This window comes from Drosophila albomicans, chromosome X (genome assembly GCF_009650485.2).
Source record: "Drosophila albomicans strain 15112-1751.03 chromosome X, ASM965048v2, whole genome shotgun sequence".
Classification (NCBI taxonomy): Eukaryota; Metazoa; Arthropoda; class Insecta; order Diptera; family Drosophilidae; genus Drosophila; species Drosophila albomicans.
The window spans coordinates 27701443-27712842 of NC_047627.2; the positions used below are offsets into that span (position 1 = coordinate 27701443).

Sequence of the window (11400 nt, forward strand, 5' to 3'; positions counted from 1 at the left end):
AAGTCATTCATCAACAATTTGTTATATTTTTTTTTCTTCTCGATTATTTTTTTGCTCGTTTTCAATGGGAGAGTCTTATCATTTTAGCCTTAACGAAAACGCTTGAAAACGATGTCTTACCTAATAAAATACTACTTATATATGTACATAAATTGTTGTCTCTCTCTCTCGCTCTCTCGCTCTCTCGCTCTCTCTTTCTCTTTCACTATTTCGGAAGTTAAGCAAATAGATTATGCAGTCGCGATTGTTGACTTTCATGGTGACTTTCCAAGATGCGTAGCACTGCAAATAACACGCCCTAACATTGACACGTCGCAACATGCCGCAACATGAATCGACACGCCTTTGAGTCGTTGATGATGAATGGTGTAAAGTTGCCTCGACCTTGCAAACTGATATCACTTAAATGGGCAGTTTGCTCAAATTTCTGCGGGTTGATCTTAAAACAATTATTTAAACATCAAGTTATTGAGCTGAAAGTCTGAAAGTTGATACTTAATAATATTTAACTTACAACCTTTCTAATTCTACGACTTTTTAAGGTACAAGTTTTCAAAATCTTTTCCAACTTCTCATCGGCTATTGCAAAACGAAATTTCTCACGACTTCTCAGCCTGAAGTTATATAAACTTCAGCTGACGATACACAAACATATCGTTATCGATAATCAAGCATGCAAATTTTTATCAATAGCTTTGGCGTTTTGCACGCTGTTTAAAACGCATCAACTTCATTTTATGGCTCATTAAAATACAAAAGAAAAATGTCAAATAAATTTTAGGAAATTAAAAAAAAAACCCAAACTATTGCATACTATATTTGTGACCTTCAAAATAAAAGGTTTCGGCTTTGATTTCGATTTGGCTGCTGTGCGACGCAGAAATACACACAGAGAGCAATGATTAAGAGGCCAGGCCCAAAGCGGACAGACAGATGGAAAGACAGATGGCCAAAAACGTAGTCAGACTGCGGATGAGCCAAGTGAAAGTTGCATATGCTTATGCTTTAAAGCGACTTGAATCGTTTTGAGTTGTGGCTTCAAGAAAACCAAATGTCAATGGGCGGTGATTTGATTTTTATACTCGTATACTTTATTTTGTGTGTGTTGTGTGCGACTCGCGAGCATGATCGATCAATGGAAAATCAATGAAAAACCTACCTACACAACGTGCAACAACAAAAGGTCATTCAAATGGGCGATCGGTGGCAACATTTTGTTGTGTTGATTGGCTTGGCCAATCGTTGACATAACTAGATGACACTTGCAAAGGGGATTGACAATGGACTTAAGTTGGATGATTGTCAGCACTTTTACCCAACCTTGGACGTATTCTGTGAGGTTTAACGCGTTTGATCTGCGCGTTGTTAGCTCAGTCATAAAATCAGTCAGTCAATCAAAGTGGGCGCTTGAATAAAAAGCCATTAAGTTGGTAAGCTAGTCAGACAGTCAGTCAATCAATCAGTCAGTCAATCAATCAGTCAGCTAAGGAGTCAATCAATCAATCAGTCAGACAGCCGGACAGTCAGTCAGTCAAGCAGATAATCAATCAAGCAGTCAGTCAATCAATCAGTCAGCCAATCAATCAACTAATCAGTCAGTCAATCAGTCAGATAGCCATTCAATCAGTCAGTTAATAAAAAGTCAATCAAGCAGTCAATCACTTAGATGTCAATCAGAAAGTCTGTCAATCAAGCAATCAATCAGTTTGTCAACGGTCTCTTTCCAGTCAATCACTTGGATGTCAATCAGACAGTCTGTCAATCCATCAGTCAGTCAAGTAGTCAGTCACTCAATCAGTCAGACAGCTGGGTAGTCAGTCAGTCAAGCAGATAATCAATCAAGCAGTCAGTCAATCAATCAATCAGACAGAAGGTCAGTCAATTAGACAATCAATCAAGCAGTCAGTCAATCAATCAGTTAGTCGAGGAGTTAAGCAATCCATCAGTCAGTCAAGTAGTCAGTCAATCAATCAGTCAGTTAAGCAGTCAGTCAATCAAGCAGGCAATCACTCACACAGTCAATCAGACAGTCTGTCAGTCAATCAATCAGTCATACAGCCGATCAATCAATAAGTTAAACAGTCATCAATCAAGGAGTCAATCCCTCAAGCGATCAATCAGACAGTCAGCCAATCAATCAATTAGTCAATCACTCAATCGGGTAGTTAATTATTCAGTCAATCAGTCAATCAATTATTTACTCATGCAGTCAGTTACTCAATCAGACCGTCAATCAATCACTCAATTAGTCAGACAATCAGCCAGTCAATTAGTCAATCAATCAATCAAATTGTCTTTGATACGAATCTTAAAGGCCGTCGAAATTCTTCTTATTATTAGACACATTTTATTTTGAACTGTCAGAATTTTTAGAATCGGACCAAAACTACGATTTCTAAATTGTCCATTGTCAGCTCAAGTACGAAGAGATCTTTGATATTAGTATTCAATACACCTGCAGTTCGATAATGATATTTGTTGTTTTCCTTTTATTAAAATAGTTTTTATGCTTTACTTGTATTCCCCCGTTAATAATACTTGTATTTTGTTGATCACATTTGCTTCATCTGCGATTAAAGTCCAGCCAAATGCCGCCCTTGTGTGCGCCCACAAATATGAGTGGATCTAGTTGAATGCCCTGGAGTGTACGTCGATTTACCCTAACCTCGAAGCGTCTCACAATCGCCGCAATCGCTGCCTTCGTCTGTGTTAGACCCAAGCGAATGCCGACACATTGTCGCGGTCCATTGCCAAAGCCAAGAAAGACGCCCAGTTGCTGGTAACGCTTTAGACCGCCATTGAGAAAGCGTTCGGGTCGAAATTCGTGTGGTTCGGCATAATAGTTGGGATCGTGATGCAGTCCATAGATCGGTATCATCACGTTATCGCCGGGATACATTTGCAGCGGACTCTTGTGATGACTGCCATGGAAGGTGTAAGGCGTGGTGCAGGTTTTGGAGGCCCAACCTCCAGCTGGATAGATGCGCAGACTCTCTGAAAGAAAAGATAGAATTAAGATTCAGTAGCAAATAAGGAATGAAATAAGAAAAATGAAAAAAAAGGAAAATACTACAGAAATAGAAATTTCAGAGAAGAAAGCAAAAATAGAGATTCAAAAGAAGACGAATAATTATACGGAATGTATAGAAACCTTTACGAAAGGGAGCGCATAGAGTACACAGAGATAAGAATAAAATTAGATGAAATTTATGAAAAGAAAGGAGAAAGAATAAAAGAAATAGTAAAGTGAAAAGAGATAAAGACAGGAAGTTATTATGAATATTCTATAGAAACGTTCACGAAAGAGAGTGCGAAGAGGACATAAGAAAAGTGTGAAGATAAGGAAGCTTACGAAAGAGAGCGCATAGATTACCAAGAGATAAGGACAAGAGTTGGGATGAAAATGATCAAAATAAAAGAGAAAGAATAAAGAAAATAGTAAAGTGAAAAAAAAGAAAGAAAGAAAGTCAATATAAGGGCTTTATAGAAACGTTCATGAAGGAGAGTACGAAGAGGACATAAAAAAAGATAAGATAACGATAAGAACGTATAAGAGTTAAGAAGGTACAACTAAAAAATGTATGAGGATATTCTTAAATGAAGAAAATGCAGCTAGGATGAGGGAGTAAGCAAAAGGGAGAGACGAAGTCGTAATAAATGGAACAAAGAAATGAATGAAATTTCACAAAAGAGAATAATGACATAATAGAGATGGCACCCAACATTCCATTAGTAATAAAAGGCTAAAAATCAAATCGCCATCACTCTTACTCACCATTCAAACACGCACTCAAATAGGGCAGCTCATTGAGCACCTCAAAGTCGGGCAACAATTGATCCTTGGCGCAGACTTTGTCCAGTTCTTGCCACAGCAGCTGCTGGCATTTGGGATAGCGACCCAGCTGCAAGGAATAAAAGGGGATTATTAAGGATAAACATTCTTTGAAAGGAAATATTCAAACCCAACCAAGAGCAAACAGTGAGCAATAGTTGAGGACGTGGTGTCGAGGCCATCGAACATGAAGGTCATCGCATGCGAGAGAAGCTGCTGTTCGCTTAGCTGATGCTCCTGCTGCATGTCAAGCAGATGATTGATGAAATCGTTCCGCTCCTGTCGCTTGGCACGACGCAAACGAAACGCTTCGAGCACCAACTGCGAAAAGAAATTGTCATACGACTGGGGAATGACTTTGGGGCGCATCCAACGCGGCAGATGGGGAAAGAGACCGTTCAGAGCGCCTGCCAAGGCGAGACCACGATTATCCTCGGACATTTCCTTGTTGTGCTTCGCAACCGGCAGCGGCGACTCGCTAAAGCTTTTAGCCTCAATGCCCAGCACACAGTCAAAGAGATTCTCACTGGTAAAGCGCAATCCTAGCTGTAAAATAAAGTTGATTATTATTGCTGAATTTATAAAAAAAGGGTAAGCTAACAAAATTCAGATTTATTAGTTAAGAGCTTATAAGTTAAGCCAAAAAAAAATATATCTTTTTGCTAGATATCAAGCTTTATCTGAGATTATCATAAAAAAGAGCTTTATTTTAAATGTTATTGCTTAATATAGCTTTTTCAAAAAATGAGAAAGCTAACAAAGTTCAGATTTATTAGTTAGCAGTTGCGTATAATTGTTGAGCTTTAAGAATGAGATTTTTTTTAAAGCTAACAAAATGTCGCTTTATCCAAACTTATGATCAAAATAGAGCCTTATTTCAAGCAACTAAAATTAGTATTATTTAAAATGATCAGCATAAAATTATTATAATAAAAGAAGCTACCAAAATTCTTATTATTTAAAATAATCATGGAAATAAATCACAAATTAAGCTTTTAATATTTGAAATAATATCATCAATAAGGTATCTTTTATATTTCCAAGAACTTTCCTGTTCACTAAGGATGCGCTTTCTAACATACTAATAGCTTTAATTAGCTTTCAACCAACAACAACGTCTGCTGCACACTTACATCCATATAATTTAATGAATTAAAGCTCTTTTATATTTTCAAGAACTTTCCTGTTCACTAAGGATGCGCTTTCTAACAAACTCTAAGCTTTAATGAGCTTTCAACCAACAACAACGTCTGCTGCACACTTACATCCATATAATTTAATGAATAAAAGCTCTTTTATATTTCCAAGAACTTTCCTGTTCACTAAGGATGCGCTTTCTAACAATCTCTAAGCTTTAATAAGATTTCAACCAACAACAACTTCTGCTGCACACTTACATCCATGCCATTGAATGATTGTTCGCTGCTCGAAGTCTCGTCGATGTAATCACAGAGCTTGCCGCAAATGCGTTGCATATTGCAGTAGGCATTACGTATACGCCCGCTAGTCAGCAATGGTGAGAAGATGCTGCGCTGCTGTCGCCACTCATCGCCATCGAGCACAAATGGATTGCATGCAACGAGCTTGTCCTTGCTGATGTCAATCATGCGCGACGCATCGTTGTTCTCAAAGTGCCGAAAGGCGGACACGAAGACCTCGTTGATCAACTTCGGCTCCAGCAGCAGCAACTTTGGTGAGCGCAACAGAAATGTGCCCACATAGCTGTCCGTCTCACGATACTTCCTGGAGGCGACGAAAAGCAAATATGTTTAGTGTTTGAGACAGATGAGCATTAGTTTATATTATTATTCTATTTATCAATTAATCATATAATTTGGTATATGTTTTGTTATCTTTTTATTTTAAATTTGCTGATGAAACATTTCTTATTATTTTTAAATATTTTTATTAATTTTAAAATATTGTTCAATGTTCAATATAATAATTCTAATGAAACAAGTAAACACAAAGTAATCAACTAATTTAGGTGTTCAATGAACATTAGCTTAACCAAATACGTAATCCAGGAAAGACTGCATGCTAATGCTCGACATTTTAACTAGTCTGTTAACTGTTTGTCGGCTGTTCATGCGGTAAAGCTGGGCATTGCCAACAGCGCATGAAATATAGAGTCCGGAGTTAAAGGAACACTGGAGCATCTCCTCTGTGTTCTCCCTCGAATCGAGGGACGTTTCACGGATTTTACCTATAATGCATCCATACTTCTTCTGAGACGAAGATACCTTATACCGGCACAGCTACGGACCTCCAATGTTATATGCTCTATCTAAACCTAATCTATTGTTTTTATACCCGCTACCCATAGGGTAGAAGGGTATTATAACTTTGTGCCGGCAGGAAATGTATGTAACAGGTAGAAGGAGGCATCTCCGACCCTATAAAGTATATATATATTCTTGATCAGCGTCAATAGCTGAGACGATCTAGCCATGTCCGTCCGTCCCTCCGTCCGTCCGTCTGTCCGTATGAACACCTAGATCTCAGAGACTATAAGAGATAGAGCTATAATTTTTTTTCGACAGCATTTGTTATGTTTGCACGCAGATCAAGTTTGTTTCAAATTTTTGCCACGCCCACTTCCGCCCCCGCAAATCAAAATAATCGAATAACAAGCGTAATTTTAAAGCTAAAGTTGCGAATTTTGGTATATATAATAACTACTATAGTAGTTATGATTCCTGAAAATTTGGTTGCGATCAAATAAAAATTGTAGAAGTTATTAAAGAAATACTTTTGTATGGGCAAAAACGCCTACTTACTAGGGCTCTTAGTTGCTTTGGCCGACAATGTGGCACATTGTGCCGTTTATGGTATATTTTGAATGCGGTACTATATTGATATACCAAACATACCATTTGGTATATTTTTAGTATTTTTTTTTTTAGCATTTTCGGTATATTTTCAAAATGATACCGCAATATTTTGCCTTTATTAAAAATGGGTAGCGGGTATCTCACAGTCAAGCACACTCGACTGTAACTTTCTTACTTGTTTAGTTATTAATTCATTTACTTTCAGCAGTCATTATTATATGCTTTGCTTTTAAAATGTCATATTCAAGTTTCTTTTCAAATAGAATGATTTTTAATAATTAGCTTCTTTATTAAGTAGTACTATAACAACACAGGGAAAAAATGTATTTTTTTGGGCCAAACCCCATATTAGTTTAAGGAGTTTATGTAAAGTTTACGATTCGGTGAACGTTTTGGCAAAAATAGAATGATAATTTGTATATTTAAATTACAGCAGCTTTTCCCACTCACATGTAAATATCCCGCATATCGTTGGTGAAATGCTGACGTGGCCACACGATGTTTGGAAAGGAGCCGAGGAGCGGCAATGCTTTCGGCTCCCGAATGCCACGACGCCGCCAATGACCGAAATTCCAGACTAGAAACTGATAGATCAGCGAGATCAGCCCGATGAGGAACAGCAGCAGCCATTGCCACATGTTGTGTGTGTGCGAACGTTGTTCAACAACTGACTGACAAAATGTTCTCTCAATTCTGGACAATTTGAATGGGAGGGGGCGGGGGCGGGGGCGAGTTCAGAGTCCATGTCAAGTGTTGTGGGTATTGCACAATGGCGAAACACGAAAGCTTTCATGTCGCTAGTTGCTGGATGCCATTATCGAATTAGATGCTAAGTGGGCATGTTGCGACATGTCAAGCAGAACAAAATAACACTTAATATACATTTTAATTAATGATTAATCACACAAATGCATCAATTAATCAGATCTAATCGAAAAGCATTAAAAAAGTCTATCATCAGCCCATTAGAATTTAACAGAAGTGAACCATAAAATTGTTGCGTATACGTAACGTTGTTCGATAACTATTAATTAATAGCAGTTTAATTATCAATTAATATTTAGTGCTTGCGAAATATTCGTGTGCTCAGTGTGCAGTTGATTTCTCCATTCAGCCATTAAATGAAACATGACAATCGCTTTGTCACTGTTTATACCCGCTCTCTACGTTGGGTAGAAGGGTATAATAGATTTGTGGCTATAATAAAGCTGTAATTATTTTTGCCACGCCCACTTCCGCCCAATTCATTCATGTTATACTGTGATAGCACTGCCTTCAATATACAAAAAATAGTATTCAGTATATTGTAATATTTTTAGTATAGTTAGTATACTTTAAAAATGCAAACGCATTGTTTTGCTTTTATTGAAAATATACCAAATCTAACCTTCTGTATATTTTAATTTTTTTATATTTAGTATATTTTAAAAATAATGCAGACATTAAAAAAATTAGTATTTTTCGGAATATATGGTATATTTTAAGATAATACACACGGTTTTGCCTTATTCCAAATATAGACTTCGGTATATTTCTGTACTATTTCGATATATGCAGTATATTTTCAGAAGAATATCGAACTTTTTTGTTTTTCCCATATGTAGCTAATATACTATACAACCTTCAGTAAATTTTTGTTCTTTTTTTCGATATGCTCCGTATATATTAAGATTAATACCGCACTGTTTTGGTTTTATCCAAAATAGGCAGCTAATATACCAAATATATTCTTATATATATTTTAGTATTTTTAGTATATTTTAAGCATGATACCATAATATTTTGAGTTTATTGAAAATATGTAGCTAATATACCAAATATAACCACTAGTATTTATATTTTCGTTTTCTTTGGTATATTTAGTATATTTTAAGATTAATATCGCACTGTTTAGCATTTATTGAATATTAATAGCGGGTATCTCAAAGTCGAGCAATTGGTTGTACCTTGCTTATTTGTTTTTGGTTTTGTCTCTTAAAGTTTCAATCAGTTGCGCGTGAACCAATTTGGTTCCGCTCTTAACAATCGATTAATCATTGAAATCATAGACTCACAGACGGCAGCTGACATAATAAATCATTAGACGTTCATAAGTTCAGATTAGTTCAGGTTATTCGCATTCAACGGCATCATTAGAAGGTCAGACATGCAGATAATCCCCATTTTACAGCGACGACATTGACATTGTTCGCGCTGCGTGACCAATTGAACCGTTAACTGTCGTGGCAATGCGAGAGTTGCTATTGAAAGCAGCTTGACGAGCAGCTTGTGTAGCTTATGGGGATTACAACCGTGCGTATACGTAATGTGATCAACCGAACGTGACTCAACAAAGTGAAGTAATTTATTTATACAGTAGTAATATATAAATAAATGTAGTTGAATCAGTGTTGTAGCTTTTTAATTTGTAAAATTTAACTCTTAAATAAATATACTGTAATATATACTGTGCAGAATTATATAGTATATATTATAGTATAATTATTTAAGGGTTACATTTTAAAAATTAAAAAAACTACAACGATGATTCGACTAAATTTTTTATATACTATATAGTATATTTTCATATATAGTATATAGTATGTATTATTTTTCGGTATATTTAGTATATTTGCTGTTTACTGTTTTAATATATTAAAACATTATACTATATACTATACAGTATATATTTTAGTATATTTATCTATCATACTTTAATAAATATACCATACTGTATAGTATACTTACATAGTATGGTATATATTATAGTATATTTATTTAAGGGATAAATTATCAAAATTAAAAAACTACAACGATCATTAATCTACTTTTTTTATGTATCATATATACTCTTATAGTATATTTATATAGTGTATAGTGTATATTATGTTGCAGTATATTTAGTATATTTGAAGAACAATACCGCACTGCTTAGCTATATAAATGTAATGAATACTATATACAATAAAGTATATATTTTAGTATATTCACTATATACTACACAGTATGCATTTTAGTATATTTATCCACCATGTGGTAAATATACTATACTATTGAGTGTTTAGTATATTTACCTACTATATTATAATAAATATAATATACTACATATTTTATATAAGTATAGAATTGCATTTTTAAATTTAAAAATGACATATATTTTAATTTATAAAAAAGAAAAAAAAAAACACGTTGCTTCAGTTGTAGTTTAAGTATTTATTTTATTTAATAAAATCCTTTCATTTAGCTTCTCATGAATTTATGACACTTGAAAGTATACAAATTGATGTTGTTGTTGTTGTTGTTATTGTTGCTATTGTTTTGTTTTGTTTTGTGTTTGGTGAAATCAATCGAATTAACATAATTTAAGTAAACTATGCAATTAAGCTAGTTAGCTAATTCGAATCGCAATGCCAATTGTTGTACTTATTCAACTAATATATGTAGAAGCACACACATATACAAACATATATCATACATATATATATATACTATGTAAGATCCTTTAGACCACTAAATATATGTAAGTGTATATATATTGTATTGTATATTGTATATGCTCAGTTATCAGCACTTAAACTAAACTATATAGTTTTGTTGTTGTTGTTGTATTGAAGAAGTATAATAGTATATAGTATATATGTATATAAAGTATATAATATATAAATCATTTCACATCGAAGTACGATTTACGATTAACATGCGCATGGAGAAGACGTTCGATGACAGGTATAAAAAATATGTATTGTTTATTTAGTTTCGTTCTTTTTTTATGTGTGTTTTTTTTTTTTTATTTTAAGTTCCTGTCCAGCAGTTTGTCCAAAGCGAATCTAACTATATATGAGACTTATGTTCTGTGTGTGTGTATTTCGTTATTCTTGGTGGATCAGGATCAAGTGGCAACCTTAATGCACATGGGCTCTCTACTATGGTATTTTATTTTTATTTAATTTTTTATTTTCAGCATTTCTTATTTATTCTGTTAGTATGATCGTATCTAAATATGTTTCTTTCTTTCTTTTTTAAGATTTATGTAACTCTGCAATATATAATATATATATGAAAAAATATATATTTATGTATATGTATATGCTCGCTTCTGGTAGTTTAGTATTTTTCTCTTTCTTTAGTATTATTGCTCAGCCCATGCTATATAATTTCAACTCTTAGTGGATCTTGTTGACCAATCTATGTGTATATGGATATGTTTCTATTTTTGTTGTTGTTACATTTTTTTTGTTTTGGAATGAATTGAACTCAATTGTTTTGTTGTTTCAATAGAAAACTGGTATTTTTGTAGTTTTGTGGTATACACATATAGTATAAAATATATATAAAAAAAATTCGGTACCAAAAGTGTATTTTTTTTATGTTTTTTGTTTTGTTTTTTTTTAAGTCTTAAGTAAAACTATAGCAAAAAAAACGGAACGAAGAATGAATAAGTAAGCAAAAAATAAAAAGATACAAGATAATATGGTATGGTATTAAAAAAGTTAAGGATAGATTCTCAACATGCCCACGTTTTACACACAAGTTATATGTATGTGTATATATATATATATATATAAGTATGTACCGTATATAGATTTAGTTATATAATAATAATTATATTTAATCTTTAATAGTTTATGCGTGTATCGATCGCCTTTTCAATGCATATATCTAATATATATATATTTATTTTGTTTTTTTTTCTTTTTTTTGTAATTTTACGTTTGTATTTTGTTATTTTTTTTAGGCATATTTTGTTTATGTTTA

At 33.9% G+C, this 11400-nt stretch overlaps 1 protein-coding gene across 1 annotated transcript; it reads right to left on the reverse strand.

The window, feature by feature from the left end:
* Positions 1 to 2469: 2469 nt before the first annotated feature.
* LOC117577965 (probable cytochrome P450 28c1) lies at positions 2470 to 7486 on the reverse strand. Its single transcript, XM_034263017.2, has 5 exons — positions 7117 to 7486; positions 5230 to 5575; positions 3968 to 4378; positions 3776 to 3902; positions 2470 to 2994 (listed from the first exon to the last, which is right to left on the reverse strand). Exons 1-5 carry the CDS (start codon positions 7302 to 7304, stop codon positions 2564 to 2566), a joined length of 1503 nt encoding a protein of 500 aa, XP_034118908.1. The 5' UTR covers positions 7305 to 7486; the 3' UTR covers positions 2470 to 2563.
* Between the last annotated feature and the right edge of the window lie 3914 nt (positions 7487 to 11400).